Below are 17,877 nucleotides of genomic sequence, written 5' to 3' on the forward strand. Positions count from 1 at the left end.
GCTTTAGCATGGTGTTGCACAATTTCGTATGGATGCAGCGTGTATGCATGCATTGTTTTCCTCGCTTGTTTACTAGCATGGTATATGCTTATGCATGCATGGCGTAACACAAACTGAGGCATTTTTCTTGTATGATTTTGAGAACGTCCGCTGCTACTCATGGTAGGTATTGTCATACACGGAGTGCAGCCAAGACATATTTTGGTTAGCCTTTTACGTATGGTAACAACACTTGTTCTTGGTTTCGTATATGTCGAAAAGACCGAATAGAAGAAGCAAGGCTCTTCCTATCTTGACATTGTATTAACGGACCAAGCCGAAGATTGGGGCCTTCACACATCTCATCGTGGTTTGTATTAATGGACCAAACTAGCGAATGAGGTTTTGTGCTGCTCTTGATTTGTATCAATAGACCAAATCAGAGGGAGGCGAGAACAAGAAACCAAGAGAGTGGAGGGAGGAGGATAGCTAGCTTCTTGATTTGTATCAACAGACCAAATCAGAGGGCGGCGAAGAGGACAAGAGCATCACCTTGTCCAATACCTTTACGCGCACGACAACTTTCTCCCTGGGCGCTCCCCTCCTGGACTCTCTTCTCTCTCAAGTTGATGGTACTACTTGATTCTCATGCAACCATGGGCGACCCAGGAGAGCATTATATGAAGTAGTTGCATCGATCACATGGAAAGTTACGTATGTTATGAGCTTTTCCAACTTTAAAACCAAAGATATCGTACCCATGGCTTCCTGACCGGATTGGTTAAAGTCATTAATAACAACATTAGATCAACTCAAATCCTTTATAGAATACCCTGTCTTCTTGAGGGTACATAATGGCAACAAGTTAATAGCAGACCCACCATCAATCATGATGCGATTAGTGGGCAAATCATCTATCTCACCGAACATGAGGAGAGGTCGGTTATGCTTTTTGTGTCCTAGAAGTAAATCTTCATCGGTAAATTTCATGTTTAATACTTCAGCTAGCTCTGTTTCTGGTTGAGACACTTCAACTCTATAATCTTCAGGAAATGAGAGCGTCGTAATAAATGCCTTGCGCAAATCAGAAGAAAGACAGAGCATCATACACAAAAAGCATAGCTGGTATTTTCTTCAAGTGTGCGATTACATCATACTTGACCGACACATTGTGAGGATGGTCAGTCACTTCATTCAGAGTTACATTTTTGCTTTTGGGTTGCCTAGCCTGAGGACAAGAGTCAGGTAGTTGGCAGCCTAATCTAAGTTGAATTTCGTCAACTTCTAGATCTTCTTCATCCGGGAAGTGAAGAGGCTCGTCATCATCCTCAAAGACTCCGATGGTGAGAGTAGCACACTCTTCGAGAAGCTCATCCTCATGCTTCTTTATATTTTGAGAGAAGCCCGGGACCTCACCCATCGATATCACTTGTTGCAGCATGCGTCGTCTTGCGAGTTGTTGTCGACTCTCTCGTGGTTTTTTTTGGGGGGGGGGGGGGTTGATGTCCCCCGTCTTGGAGTGTGGATCCACTGAAAGAGAGCCTTGCTTTCATTTTGGCACTCAATTTTGTGTTGCCGAGTATATCCTGAGAAAGTCATATTAACAAACTTAGGTTCTGACATCATCATAATTTGATTATAAGTTGGCATCATATCTGAAGCCGCACAACTCACCAAATGATCTTTGAAAGTGTCAACGTTTGATGTAGCCATTTTCTTGCCTTTCTTCAAGCTTTTGAGAAGGTTGGCGTCTATGATTCCTTCATCGATCATTTTTTGCATGATGTTCTTCACTACGAAGCAATCTTTCAGTGTATGGCCCAAGACGCGGTGGTAGTGACAGAAATTTGGTTCATTAAACTTGGAAGCTTCTTCTACCCTTTTTGGTTTAGGAAGCTCTATGAGATTTAGCTCCCGTAGGCCTATGAAAAAGTCCTCGACTTCTTCTGTCAGGAAGGAGTATTCCTTGTTTTGGCGCTCACTGAGAGTTGGCCTTCTAGGAGCTAGTGCACTTCTCTTTTCTTGGTTTCTTATGGTGATGCTCCTGGGTTGGAACTGCGGAGGTGACACTATCGCCTCCATTGCTTGTGCTGACTTGGGTTTGGTGGGCAACTTATCGTGTTGACCATTCTTCTCCATTGGCCTATTAAATGGTCTCGCTTGATGTGTAACATGCTGCATATAATTCTCAATATCTGTGGCTTTCAAAGCCAGCTCTTCAAAAGTGACAGGACGCACACCTTGCAAATAAATAGCCATGTCAGGACTCAGATTGTTCATGCACATCCTCACTGCTTCAAGTTATGTGATTGGATGCGGACAGTGCAGGCTCAAATTTCTCCACATGTTGATAAAATCAGCAGCTTTTTCATTTGCTCTTTGTAATGTTTGCGTTAGTTTTGTGATTCCTACCATCCTTTGAGTGCTATAGAAGCGTTCAAGGAAGGCATCTTGCATCTGCTCCCATGTTTTTTATTGAACCTAGAGCTAATTTGCTATACCAAGTAAAGGCGGGCCCTGATAAAGTTTGTACAAATTGTCGGAGGAGAAGGGCCCCATTATGTGATGTATCTTGGCAAGCTGCTAGGAAGTGGGCTACAAGTTCATGAGGGGACCCTGATCCGCTGAACTTGCTGAACTGCAGCTGACGATAATTGCTTGACAATGGCACCATGTCTACATCTAGCAGGTATGGTTTAACATACCCTTGACGCATAGAATAATGTGTTTGCATGTATTGGGCTTTTACTCCTTCAGTGATCATTCTTTGTATCGCCTCAATGCTGATTGGAGTTGATGGTTGATGTCTACTTTGACTTGTAGAAACATGTCTCTCATTCTCCCAATTTGTATTATTGGCTGCCACTTATTGACGGAGTGCAGCTATTTCATCTTCTTTCTATTGGAGTACGGTCATGAGTTGAGCCATTTTCTCCTCAACAGATCGGCCTTCATTCATAGCAAGAATGTTCCATACGGCTTGGTTCACCGTTTATGGAAGGTAGACCATCAAAACTAGTAGCATCAGGAAGCTCATTTTCAGAACATGTAGCCTCATTATATAGGGGATTATAAGACCCTGAACAATGTAATTGATAATCTTCATTGCTAGACTTTGTCTGACTACAAGTTGTAGGACGATGACCCACTACAACATTGCTTCAGGGTTTCTTTCTCTTGAAATGTGTCAATGTGGATGATGTCTCGCTGGCATTGTCGGTCGCTTCTGTGATCTCCACTGGCATCGAAGAAAGTACCTCAAACACGTTGTTCAAGATACTCTTCCGTGTCGGCCAAGGAGTGAACATCTTCTTAGATGGGGCAGCTGATTTATTCTTCTCTTCCATGTCACTGATATGAGTTGACGATGGCAGGTCCATCCCTTGTATCTTGATAAACATGGAGTCGGCCCGTAGCACCATCTCCCTTTGCTTGTATTCGGTGCGTCTTGCGCGTATGTACGCAGCTTGTTTGGCGTATTTCCCACGCCAAGGATCTTTCTTTACAAACTCTTGGTACTCCGGCCATTTGGCCAAAGCTTCTACTCTCCTCATGATCTTACTACCAATATTATCTTCAGATGTAGACACTCCAAGAAGTAACCCCTTGAGATCTTGGCATATAGTTTGTTCTAGAGACATTTCAAGGGCTTGTCTCACTGCAGCTTGCAACTTACGTCTACTTCTTTCGTGTTGAGCCAAAATAGTATCGACGATGAAGGCATGCTGCGAATTTGTTATAACAGAGTCAACTGCCGTGGAGAAATCAACCCATGCCCGGCGAATATTGCGTTGCCGCCGGCGATGACATTTTGGTGACATAGAATTCTGGACGGATTGGCGTGGAATTGTAAACTCTGATGATATAGGATTAGAAATCGCAAACAAGGGATCCACATGTCCCTTATTAATATCACCAAGGGATAGGTGAACTCCTTGCCATCGAAGCTCATGCTTGGGCTTAAGCTCATCGGGATTATAGGCCAGCGAGGGGATAAACTCTGGTGCATCAGCTCAGAGTCGGTTCTGTGGAGGGTAGGATTCGCCCTCTAAAGATGAAGTGCTATACTCTTTCATTTCAGCTTTTCCCTTGTTCATGGGATGCATATGGTCATTTTCTTCAATCATTATAGCCTTTCCTTTGCCACGGGGCTGTGGACGATGGGGTTGGTCCAGCAGCATCATGCTTTCTCTTGGAGGTGATGGTGCCATCATGGTCGTAGTCATGGCAGGAGCCGCCCCTAATATGCTTGGGGCAGGGTTGAAAGAACATGCCCCCAGCACCTTGAGACGTGTTGAGAGCGAGATTGCCCTCTTTGCCTTTGAAGTTGTTGAAGAGGATGCTTGTGGCTGTGCACATGACGTAGACTTTGTTGGCCTTATCCGCCTTGTGCGAATAGGCCATTCTCCAAGTGTGGTGTGGCGGAATTTTGGGACCGCCTCACGATTTGCGGGTTTGGTTGATTTGGTGTTTGTAGGCTTGGAGAAGCTAGAAGGGACTGAATTAAAGGAGAGAGCTACATGCATGTTGGTGATGTGTTCATGTGAGGCAATCTCCCTAGATTTTACTGCAGCCCTCCTTACTCTCCTCTTTGTAGATTTAGACATGACAGGAATGAATCCATCTTCAGGAGTAGAGTCAACTTGCTCATGAGTAGCCACAACCGGTGATGCAGCAATGGTGCGCAGGGAGTTAGTGCTAGTGGCCTGGAAAGGACCCAAAGGCACATCCACCCAAAGCGAACCAATGCAAAGCGTGACGAAGTTTTGCACACGTGCCCCCATTCCTTCCTTGTCCAATACCTTTACGTGCACGACAACTTTCTCCCTGGGCACTCCTCCACTGGCCTCTCCTTTCTCCCTAGTATCTGCCCTCCAGTGCTTGTATGTATTTGCCGAGCACTTGTTTCTGCAGAAGCTCCCATGCGTCGAATACTTGGCGTGCAAAAGACTTCTCAAACCGGCAGCCTATTAGTGCTCTCCGGCGGAACTCCTCTCCTTCTCTCATGCCAACAGTCTGCCTGTGCTCTGCCCAAGCTTTTTCTTCTTCTTCTTTTTTCTGCCGCTGGCCAGGCCATCTATTTATAGAGCAGAGCAAAGGGCGGTTCCATTTTGGCCAGTTACAGCAACTCCTCTCACCTTTTTTCATTTGTTTTCTGCTTTGTTTATTTGCTAATTGAGCCATTAAGCGGCAGCGGCGCCATGACTTGCACATTGAGCAGTTCGTGGAGGTTTTTGCTTCTAGTCACGTGGACTTGGTCTGTACTTAATTGGAGATGTCCGAGCTTTAGAGGCTGAGTTGTGGGTAAGCTATCCTTTATTCTTGCGCTGGCTTTGTTAGACTCAGCCAAACACACACATGCATGCATATATGCATTTGGGAAAGCATGGTCATGCTGACACGTGGGGACCTTGACTAATCCATCATCTGATTCAGTGTTTAGCTAGTGTGCATGTATCACGAAACGTATATGCGCATACATGGGTTTATTTTTATTTTTATTCTTTTTTTGGTAACTGACATGGCCATATTAATTGACTAATTATTTGATAGGTAACTAAATATTTTGGTCTCATATATTGTCCATATTTTGTTAGATAATCAGTCGAGAAGCTGCATATTCGGGCGACCATGCCATATACCCATGTTTGATGTTACATGTGGGTACGAATTCCAGCATTGCTCGTAGAAATTTGATATGGAGCACTCTCAACAATTGCATATCAAACGAGTCTCGACAACCATGTGTATTTTTAGTTCTCGAGCGCGCTTGTGTTTTGCGGCCGACGCAAGATTATATTCATTCCTTTCTTTTTTTTTAGAAATGATTATTTTAAAGGGTTTATTTATTTCATATCTAATGAAATTTAGCTACTGACAGTATTTTATATGTTATTAACCACATATTGCCAAAATTCGTGTCAACAGCCTCACCTTCATCAGCAACTGTGCAGGATTATTATCATACACTCGTAGATGTTCAGCATCCATGATCACCTTGTGTCCAACTTTGGTAAATTGTCATAGGCTGATGATGTTGCTGCACAATCTTGAAATGCAATAGACCTCTTGCAACAGCAATTGATTACCGTTCTTGCAGCTGAACACGACAGACCCTAACCCCATGATCTGTACCGTGGAGCCATCCCCGAACTTCACCTTGCCAGTGACACATTCATTCAGCTCTCTGAACTTCTCTTTGTCACCGGTCATGTGGTTACTGGCCCCATTGTCCAAGTAACAGACATCAGAGTTGGAGCATCCCTCCATTGTGTCGCATAGTTTCGGCTTCAACTTCTCCTCATTTAGCAACACGGCCTCCCACCTTTGCTGCAGTCCCGATACCGTCTCCTCCGACACTACGAGCAATAAGTTCAGCTCAGTGTCATTTGGTATGTGTGAGATGAGACTCACCATTCTCTTCCTCCTTCTTCTTGGGTGCCCAGCACTCGTTCACGTAGTGCCCCATTTTGTAGCAGTTGTAGCACTTGATGTGACTCTTGTTACGGCAACCATCGCTCGAGCCGCTCTTCTCGTCATTGCTTGACATACCGCTACGACCACCTCTGCCTCATCCACGATCACCTTGACTGTGATTGCTATCTACAGGAGAGTGGTATTTACCCTTGTTGCTTGACGAGGAGTCATTTTTGTCCTTCTTCTACCGCGCTTGCCACTTGGCCTAAGTGAGCAAAAGCTGGTTGTCGCCATTATTGTTGCTGTCAAATGCACGTGGGCGAGCATGTTCTTCAAACGCCTTCAGCCGCCCCATAGCTTCCTCAAAAGGCAACTTGTCAAGGACCTAGAACTGCTCGATCCCGATGATCACACTCAGGAATCGATCTGGCGCGATGTCGAACAACTTTTTGACTAGTGCGGCGTCATCGAGCGTCTCCCCCATATTTGCGTACCTGATAGACATGACGTTGAGCTTTTCGGCGTACTGGTCCAGCGTCTCTCCCTCCTTCATGAGCATAGCGTTGAAGTCGCCCTTCAACGTTTGCAGTCGCGCATTCTTGATGCGATCCACGCCTACGAACCTTGTTTTGAGACAGTTCCAGACCTCCTTTGCAGTTTTCTTCCTTTCCACCTACATTAGGAGATCCTCCGAGAGTGCTTGGAAGAGATACGACCTCGCCTTCTTGTCCTTCTTCTCGTCGATGGCCATACCGGCCATAGGCTTAACTACCTCCCAGACGCCTTGATCCTCCATCATCGCTTGCACGTGAATCACCCAACTCATGTAGTTTGTCATCGTCAACTACGAGTACAGGAACAACCCATCGTCGCTCTCCTACGCCGCCTCGCCCTGAGAAACAATCGACATCTTCATGAGGTAGTGCTGCACCCTATCAGCTCTGATACCATATGTTAGCCCCTACCTCCGGATCACGCGCATGCCCGACCACGACCAATACGTGTCCCAGCAGTATAGTCCCTAACTACGACCAGCCCGAGGTCGTTAATCACGCAAGCGACCATGTCTCCAACCGCACGAGCGACTACTCCTCCGACCAGGCGAGCGATTTGCCGTACGTACTCGACCACGACCAATCTGGCTATCTGCATTGTACGAGTTGCTCTCGATCACGCTGATCAACCAGCAATGCCCGAGTCGAGTACTACTCGACAAGGAAGAAAATCAAACAAAAACAAGGCGAAAACTCTTTGAAAAAAACTTTTGACTCCATTAACTTGCAATTTGCACGACTCCGTGTCTTGCTTAAACAAACTAGAGATTACAACTCATATTTATAGCGACCTGCTAACTCTGAATCCTAAACTGAATCGTGCCATCCCATGATCCGACTTCGACTCAAACTTCGATTACTCTCGTGCACACCGCACGATCGAACATTCAAAGTTACGACCAGGAATCTAAACTTCAATCAAGTCATCGAGGCCTACGATTAGGTTTAAGTCCAACAGGTGCTCACTGCAGGAAGGAGAGGAAGGAGGTGGGGAGGCAGCCGGCATGGTTGAAGTGGAACTCCCTCGGTCCGTTGGTGTGGTCGATGGAGCACGGCGGCATCATTTGTCATCCTTCAGTCAGAGCTGAAACAGGTCATGAACGCACGTGATCAGACGAGGATTTGCTGGGAGGATGGTGGAGCTCCAAGGGGTCTTCCCTACAGCAGCTTAGTGGCAGAGAGGCTGAGCAAGGCAGTGGGCGAGCTCGACTTGTTGCTGCTGCTCATTTTGGTCTTGGCTGAGGGGAAAATGAGGAAGGACGAGATGAGACCAAAGAGGAGAGGATATGGCCAGGGCGTGTCCATGCACCTGGACGGGTTCCTGGGAGAAGGGGGGAGAACTGAGGTTGGCAAGGGTCGACGACCACGTGGATGTAAGCTTTTGAGCAACCAATGGGAGGAAGACGAGACAGAGCAGGGAAGGCAATGACAAGTGGGGTCACAATGAACAGTACTCATATTTCCAATTTCCTTCCCTCTCTCCTGTTGTCAGTTTGGACCATCTAAAAGCCACAAAAATTCATGCCTCTTTTTCTGGTAGCACTACGAATCTCCAGAAACCCATTTTGACAATTTATACTCAAAAAGGGTGAGCCAGAGTTGAACTAATATTACTCAAAATTGACATCTTTTATACTTTTTTTAAGTTCTTAGGAGTTCAATTTGATTTAAGTTGAATTCATTTCAAGCGCATCCAACCTATCGGTAAAAGTTTTAATTACTCTGAATTTTTCAAGCTAGTGAATTTGTTTACTTACTAATTTTACTTAACAAAACTTAGGATGTGACACCCACCCTACAGCAAGCACCCCCTCCCCCACGCGCCATAGCCCACCACCCACCACGCCTGCCATCAAATCTGCACTGCCAGCACAAAGAAAAACTTTCAAAAATGATTTAAAAAATCAATAAATTGGAAAAGAAAACTTTCGAATCGGTTTGAAGAAACTTCCCAATCAAACCAGAAGAGAACTTCTAGTTCAGAAAACTTTCAATTCGATTCATAGAAAATTCCAAAATTGATTAAAAATTATAGGGCTTGCAATCACCCACTGGGAGGCATGATGTGGGCGACAAAGGTGTAGTGATGACCTCTGTTAGTTGTGTGGAGGCAGCGCCTACCGCTGACTGTGTGGTTTTAGCCTCCAGCGGTGGTGCAGCTTCAACTTTGGCCTCCAACAGCGGCGCAACGTCAACTTCCTTGTGTGGTATGGCAGTGGTAGTCTCCTCCGGAGTTGGCAGTGCCCCAACCAGGTATGACCCATTGGCCTCAGCGCTCAGCAGCTTGGCTCCGTGTTTGCATTGAACAAAAATGGGAGAGGAAGATCGAAGATTTCAATAACTTTTGATTACATGCAAAAGATTATCTCTTTCCTAAACCATATTGAGGGACTCAAAATTAAACTTATTCCACACGAGCATCTTTTCTCCTTCTAGGAGGTGAGGTTCATTATATCTAACTCCTTGATTTCTTTTCTCACCTTATTGAAGAGATCACCAGCCACAAACATCCTCGAAGCCATCATGGAGGCCATAACCTCCAAAAGTTGAAGAAGCTTGAACTGATATAAGCTTAGCATTTTAAAACCTTTCACCAACTTTATTGTAAGAATACAAAGTTAAATGCTCGAACAAAAGAGAGAATCTGTTGTAGATCAACGATATCACAACAAAGTGCTAAATGTTAGCAAGTCGGTCCGTTGGGGTATTTATAGCTGCACTCAATTAGGGTAAACTGTTTTCACTAACGCTCGTGAAAATCTCGTTGACGCCCCAGTTTGGTATGAACGAAGTCTACTTACACGGTGCATTGAAGTGAAAGGTGTAAACCATGTTCGACCATTTAGACCTCATCACCCGATCGTCTATTCGATAGACCCTCGAAGTGAAACTTTCTCTATCTGATATAAGGCCCAATTGCTTATTTGTCGTTACAAACTTTCCTAAATCCTAACCCCTTATATGCCATCTGTTTTCTCAATGATATGCATTCTCAAGTTTGAAGTGGCATGAGATGAAATATTCCAATATCTAAAGAAAAAAACTGATAATCCAGCCATGATATAAAAGGGCAAGGAAATTTTGTGGGTCATTGTAGTTTAAATCAAGTTTGTATTTTACTTTTTATTTGAATATTACTAGCTATATATTTTTCTTAATTGGAGCTCCTTCATCCAATCCTTGGCTAGTTCTCATTTTATTTCACTTTAGACTCCAATTTTAATTGTTTTCGGATTGAGTACAACGAACACAGAACAAGTCGACTTCCTGCACTGCACGGCATCTTCCACTTTCCAGCTCCCACTGCGGCCGTCGGATTAGCGTCCCCATTTCCGTGAAAGCGAGCCCCCCACGTCGAGCCCCCATCCATGACGCGGGCCCACGCCGACGGGACGGGACGGGACCCAGCCAAACCAAAACCAGCACCTATAAACCACCTCCCTTCTCCCCTCCCCCCCTCTCTCTCCCGCGATCCCCCTCCCCTCCGCTCTTCGTCGCCACGCCGGCGAGAGGGGCGCCCCACTCTCGCGCGTATATAACGAGTCTCGCGGAGGGACCCGTCCCTTATCCGCTCGCCCAGATCTGACTCCCGCCTCTGCGTCTCCGCTTCTGCGAGGCGATCCCGTCGGGGCCAGGTGAGCTCCTGATCCGATGCGCACGTTCTATTTCGTGGCGGCTTGGGTGGGCTAGCTTGCAGATCTGGGGGTTTAGGACCGCCTCTTGGCCCGATCTGCGCGTTGGGGCCGTGGCGCGCGGTCAATTCGGCGCGGCGCGGCCTGCTCTGCTCGGGGTCCGGCTGCCGAGGTCGGAATTCCACGAGATCGCGCGGGTTTAGGGGGTGCCAGTGCCAGATCTACGCGCGCGTGTACGGTCGCAGCTTTGCATGGCTGTTCCGGTGGCACCGCGTGGGCGGTGGATTAGATTTAGCTGCCTTGGATTTGGATTTGGCCGTGGCAGAAAGGTGGTGACCCCCGGGGGTGGGTGGTTGGACTCTTGCGGGTATTTGGGGGTGGGGGTGGGCCAAATCTTTCGGGTGCAATTTTTTCCCATATTTCCATTTAGAGAAACCTGCTCGTTTTCAGTGATTCTTGCGTAGGATGAAAGCGGGTCACTTTACATTCCTGCATACCTGTGATGCTTACTGCTGAGATTTCATTTCCTTTTCAATACATGCAGCTTTGTTTATTTACTGTTCATAATTGTGTACCAAGTGGAGTGATTGGTACTTTGTAACCGTGAAGACACCGTATTAGGATTAGCTGAATTGGTTTATACCTTTAAATAGTTATGATTTGCGCATAAACTGGGATTGTTCCAATCAATTATCTGCATATGATTTGTCATTTTGCATTTTTAGTTACATATGTGTCTCTGAAATCCAGATACAGGAAAAATGTGTGTTGCAGAATAGGATAGAAAACAATACTAAATTTGTTACAATAATCTGATACTAAAGTTTCATAATTCCTTTTGATGGCAGGGTATAAGCTGCTATCATGGCGTCCAACACAGGAGCCTCAGGATGGCTGAGCGGTAAGGTGAAGGCTGTGACATCTGGGGATTGTCTTCTCATCATGGGGAGCACAAACGTTGAGATCCCACCTGAGAAGTCCATCACCCTGTCCTATCTTATGGCGCCAAGGTTGGTAAGATTCAGTCTGCACTTAACTAAATCCTTGTTGGTAATGCAGGATATGGTTTGGCCTCTTCACTTACTTTCTGTGTTCATTTGCGCCATGAATTTGGTGCAAGTTATTGGCTTGTTCTATGTTCACTAGGTTTTCATGTTATGCTTTGGAACTAATGGAAGCGTATAATTCACATATGGATTCACTCCTTCAATGCGTTACATTGGGTTGCGTTCTGTTACTAAAGTTTACCACTTAAGAATATATTCTTATTATCAATTGTAGCATCTTTTTGTTCCATGCATTTCTTTCTTTTTCCTTTTTTCGCTTCTTTATTTACATAAAAAGTTCATGGGATCTAGGCTCGCCGTGACGGAGTGGATGAGCCATTTGCGTGGGAAAGCAGGGAGTTTCTGAGAAAGCTTTGCATTGGGAAGGTGTGTTCTATGTGAAATTGGTATCTTTTCCGAACTCTAGTATAATTCATTGTATTCATGTATTCTTTTTTTCCTTGACTATATGGAACTATAATCTGTTACAGGAGGTCACATTCAGAGTTGATTATACAGCTCCAGATATTGGGCGAGAATTTGGTACTGTTTACCTTGGTGACAAGAACGTCGCCTACTCAGTAGTTTCTGCTGGATGGGCAAGGGTAATGGCTAGTTTACTTTCCTTTTTCACTTTTCACTTCCTTTATCATATTAAATGTGTTGCTGATTTCTTCTTTTATTTTTTTACTCAGGTAAAGGAGCAAGGCCCAAAAGGGGGTGAACAAAGCCCATACCTTTCTGAGCTGCTAAGGCTGGAGGAAGTTGCCAAGCAACAGGGTCTAGGCCGTTGGAGCAAGGTTAGCAATTTTTTGTTTCTGTGACCAACTTTTTTTATTGCATGAGATGAATGCCTTTCTTGATGTTCTGTTGTACACATCTTCTCTACTAACATTCAGGAACCTGGTGCTGCTGAAGAATCAATAAGAGATCTTCCTCCTGCAATTGGTGAAGCAAGCAGTTTTGATGCAAAGGGTTTCGCTGTTGCAAATAAAGGCAAGAGTTTGGAAGCCATTGTTGAACAAGTTCGTGATGGCAGTACTGTTCGTGTTTACTTGCTTCCAAGTTTCCAATTTGTGCAGATATACGTTGCTGGAGTACAGGTATGCTTCTCATGCACCCTTTATTTGCTGTTATCCTTTACTTTATAAGGTAAACATTAGTTATAAATAAATTTAGGCTCCGTCCATGGGGAGGTGCTCCTCAGTTCCTACTGTGGTTGCTGAAACGGATGGTACTGCTGATGGTGCAAATGGTGAAGATTCGGAGGGAACACCTGCACAACTGACTACAGCTCAAAGGCTCGTTGCATCTGCAGCTTCTACTGAAGTACCACCAGATAGGTTTGGAAGAGAAGCCAAGCAATTCACAGAGACTCGAGTTCTGAACAGAGATGTAAGCAACCTCCTCTAGTTTCAATCTTTTTCCGCTCCTTGAATAAAAAATTTGTCATATTACTCATCATGATATTATATATATTTAAAATTCCCTAGGTGCGGATTGTGGTGGAGGGTACGGACAGTTTTAGTAACATAATTGGTTCGGTGCACTACCCTGATGGGGAGACTGCAAAGGACTTGGCCCTCGAGCTTGTTGAAAATGTATGACTAATTATTTATCCATGATGTTTATTTCGAATCCTCATGATTTCTTTTAATAAACAGACATTTTCATGTTTATTTGAAATGTTAAATGTACTTGCATCGACAAATTATGTTTCAACCTTGTTTATTATAGGGTCTTGCAAAGTATGTCGAATGGAGTGCTAATATGCTTGATGTTGAAGTCAAAATAAAGCTGAAGAATGCAGAGCTTCAAGCTAAAAACGATCAGCTGAGAATCTGGACAGGGTTTAAGCCCCCTGTCACTAACTCAGAGCCTATCCATGACCAGAAATTTACTGGAAAGGTGTGTTATGTTCTCACTGATGATTTGTATTTTTCATGATTCTTGTGGTTGTAACTAATTTGTTTCATTTTTATCTTTTCACAGGTGGTAGAGATTGTGAGTGGGGATTGCATTATTGTTGCTGATGACGCTGCTCCTTATGGAAGTCCTTCTGCCAAAGGTTGCCGGCCACTGCACCCAACCATGTTTGAGCCGGACCTTCGTCCGCCGGAGCACCAGGTCGCCGGCCACCGCGCCTCCGCCAACAAGCTTGGCCCACTCGTCGACAGCTCGGGCCTCTTCTACAAGCCGCTCCAGACCGGCGATCGTGGGGAGCATGAGCTCGCCTTCTACGAGGCGTTCTCCGCCCACCCCGCTGTCCCGCCTCGCATCCGGGATGCCTTCTTCCCACGATTCCACGGCACGCGCCTCCTCCCAACGGCGGCACGGCCCGGCGAGTCGCACCCCCACATCGTCATTGAGGATCTCCTTGTTGGCCTCGCGGCGCCCTCCGTCATCGACATCAAGATCGGCGCGTGCACGTGGCCGCCATGCTCGCCAGAGCCCTACGTCACCAAGTGTCTCGCCAAGGACCGCGAGACCACCAGTTCCCTTCTTGGATTCCGCATCTCTGGGGTGCGGGTCGTCGGTCCTAGGGACATCGTGTGGCGGCCGGAGCAGCCAGAACTGAAGGCATTGGACACTGCTGGGGTTCGTCGCATGCTCCGGCGCTACGTGTCGTCTGTTGCCGACGAGGGACTAGACCACGTGCTTGTTGCGGCAGTGTACAATGGGGAGGGGGGAGTCTTGTCGCAGTTGCGCCAGCTGAAGGCGTGGTTCGAGGAGCAGACTCTGTTCCATTTCTACTCGGCATCGATTCTTTTGTGTTATGATGCTAATGTAGTGTCAGCGATCAAAGGTGGTGGGGTGAGGGTCAAGCTGGTGGACTTTGCGCATGTCGTTGATGGTGATGGGGTGATTGATCACAACTTCTTGGGTGGACTTTGCTCTTTGATCAAGTTCATTTCTGACATTGTCGCTGAGTCTTGAGACGGTTCCTTTGGATCCTTAAGACAGGGGGATCTTGGTATTTTGGAGCCAATAATAGAGGTAAGAGTCAACCTTTGTGTTTATTTTTCTTTTGCATTTTGGATCTTGGTATTTTGGAGATATTGGTTCAAGGATGTAAATTAGAAGGGAGATTTTGTTCCTGACTCGGATGTTGTCTTGCGATGGGAGAAGATAAAGTAAATGAAAAGATTACGGTGTCATTGTGGTTATCAAATCGTTCGGGATGCATGATCGTTTGTAAAAGAGATTAGAATATTGTCACTAGGATGTTAGAAACACTTTTTACAATATTTGTTCTGGGTATATTTTGTACTTGATTGTTGAGTGTTTTGTGAACATGAAATTAATTCTAAGAAATGGTATCTGACTCTTCCAATTGATGTATATTGTTTGAGGCTTATGAATTTGTTTATTGATTTTAATTTTTTTATTATTATATTTATTATTAGTGCGAAGTTTATTATCTTTATTTGGATACTTGCGTAGATCTTTTTTTATTATATTAGGAATAAAGAAAACAGAACCAGAATGCCACTTCTATATATAGGCTTATGAAAAGTAATTTTCTTTTTTTTGACGATCTTTATTTGTCCATTTCGTATGTTCTATTTTTCTTATTAATCTGAATAAGGGAGAAAAAGTATGTCATTGTTATGTATTAGGCTAACGAAATGTAATTTTTTATAAATAATGGAAAATAATTCTTGTTCATTCAATAAATCCACTGGTTATTATATTTATCATGCTTCTGCTAACTATTGTTCAATAGTATATATCATGATGTGTTTAGTTTGCATTCTTGGAAAACGATATAGAAATAGCAATCAATATGAAAATTATAGTACATTATAAGTTATTTCTCTTGTTATAATTTATTGTATTATCATCATCGTTTCTATATTAAAACAATCACATTGTTATTTTGTATTAAATCGATGTTAGCATGTTGTTTGGTATTCAGACTTTGGTTTATTATACTATTTTCTTGTATTCTGTTTATTTTAAGTGCTACTGGCTCGATGTTTCTAAGAAAAAAAACTACAAAATGTAAGCTTTATGTGGAATGCATTGTGTCTGTTTGAATTGGCCTCTTCAGTTATATTCACAAATGATAGAGGTAAGTTATCCATTTATTTTCTGTGGATAAGTTTTATAGTCCCTTTGATATGCTTAGGAATCTCACCGTAGCTAGGTAAATATACATATAACAACAACAAAGCCTTTCAGTCCCAAACAAGTTGGGGTAGGCTCTAGGTAAATATGCATATAAGATATAAAATTGTTTAAAATAGTATCAATGTCTAGAAAGCAAGAAAAATCTAAAGTAAGCCTATGTCTACATTTACGACAGGATTTTATAAACAAATTTGAACTAGAGTATCCTATATTATTATCAGATTTAGATGCTTGAGTTTTTTGATACTGCATTTAGTGACCTCCCTTGATATGTGAATGATGAAATCTATAATCAATTTTGTCATTCATAACAAAACAATTGAGTGTATTAATAATTTGCCCTTGATATGTGAATGATGAAACCTATAATCAATTTTGTCATTCATAACAAAACAATTGAGTGTATTAATAATTTGATACTAAGACTAGTCATACAGTAATATGTCCTAAAGAAAATTTTAATCCTTTATGTGTCACTGTCGACTACCGTCACCTCTATAATAACGGTGATGATAGATAGGGAAAGAAAAAAAATTAAGTAATGGAATGGAAAGGATCATGATTTTTACCATAACAAATAAAATATTTAGTTAATATTTAGTGGCACGTAAGGAATTATCTCTATTTCCTAACCCGCTTATCTCAATGACATATGGGGGGTGGCAAGTCAACAAAAGGATTGAAAAATCTTCAATTTTCCCTTTTTCTAATATCGGTTGGTCTTAATTAACTCGTTAAGATCTAACGTTTAACACGCATTACTGTATAGCCAGTCTTAGTATCAAGTTATCAATACAATCAATTGTTTTGTTATGATTGATAAAATTAATCATAGGTTATATCATTCACATTTCAAGGGAGGTCACTAAATGTAGTGTAAAAAAAACTCAAACGTCTTAGTCTGATAATAATACAAGAATGCAGAAAAAACTCAAAACACCTCAGACTGATAATAATATGGCATACTAGTTCAGACTTGTATATAGAATTCTGTCGTAAATGTGATCTTAGACTTGCTTCATATTCTTTTTCTAGATATTGATGAATCTCAAACAATCACATATCTCATATGTATATTTATCTAGCTACCATAGCATTCCGAAGCAAATCAAAGGGACTACAAAACTTATCCACAGAAAAAGAATATCTAACTTATCTTTATCATTTGTCAGTATAACTAAAGAGGCTAATTCAAGGAATATCTAACTTATCTTTATCATTTGTGAGTATAGCTAAAGAGGTCAATTCAAACGGATCTAATGTATTCCATATAAAGTTTACATTTGGCAGGTTTTTTCTTAGGAACATTGAGTCAGTAACACTTCAAATAAGCAGAATAAAAGAAAATAGTATAACAAACCAAAATTTGAATACTAAACAACATACCAACATCGATTTAATATAAAATAACACTTAGAGTGATTTAACAAAGAAACGGTGATTATAATACAATAAATTATAACAAGACAAGTAATTTACCATAGACTATAAATTTTATACTGATTACTATTTCTATATCGTTTCCTGAAGGTGCGAACTAAACCCAACATGATATGTACTGTTGAACGATAACTAGGAGAAGCTACTATTGAACGATAACTAGGAGAAGCATGATAAATATAATAGTTAGAAGATTTATTGAATGAACGAGAATTACTTTTATTATTTGTCAAACAATATATTTATACTTCATTAGCCTAGTACATAGTAGTGACATAATATTTTTTTTCTTATTCAGATCTAATAAGAAAAATAGGATATATGGAAATGAACAAATGAAGATCATAGAAAAAACTTTTCTTAAGCTTGGTATATATAAGTAATATACTGGTTCTGTTTTCGTTATTCCTAATCTAATAAGAAAAGTAGGATCTATGCGAGTGACCAAATAAAGATTGTGAACTTTGCATCAATGGTAAATACAACAAAGGATGAATTATGGTGAGTGTGCCTCGAGAAGCAGGGGTTAGTTAACTAAATACTGTAGTTTACTCTAGTTAATATCGTTGGTTTATAGCCACTGTGGTCAACATCACGAGATTATTTACACATATCTTATCCATCTTATTGGATAAAAGTAAGAATAATTACATATAGTATCAATCAACAACTTAT

General features: G+C 42.7%; 1 protein-coding gene across 1 annotated transcript; it reads left to right on the forward strand.

Annotated features, from left to right (window-relative positions):
• The first annotated feature begins 10,388 nt into the window (after positions 1-10,388).
• On the forward strand, positions 10,389-14,970 carry LOC133922069 (ribonuclease TUDOR 1-like). Its single transcript, XM_062367228.1, has 10 exons — positions 10,389-10,585; positions 11,431-11,596; positions 11,941-12,015; positions 12,120-12,233; positions 12,324-12,428; positions 12,528-12,731; positions 12,808-13,023; positions 13,122-13,229; positions 13,366-13,536; positions 13,621-14,970. The coding sequence occupies exons 2-10, from the start codon at positions 11,447-11,449 to the stop codon at positions 14,563-14,565; spliced, it is 2,088 nt and encodes a 695-aa protein (XP_062223212.1). The 5' UTR covers positions 10,389-10,585; positions 11,431-11,446; the 3' UTR covers positions 14,566-14,970.
• The last annotated feature ends 2,907 nt before the right edge of the window (positions 14,971-17,877 follow it).

This window comes from Phragmites australis, chromosome 6 (assembly GCF_958298935.1).
Source record: "Phragmites australis chromosome 6, lpPhrAust1.1, whole genome shotgun sequence".
In the NCBI taxonomy this organism is placed as follows: domain Eukaryota; kingdom Viridiplantae; phylum Streptophyta; class Magnoliopsida; order Poales; family Poaceae; genus Phragmites; species Phragmites australis.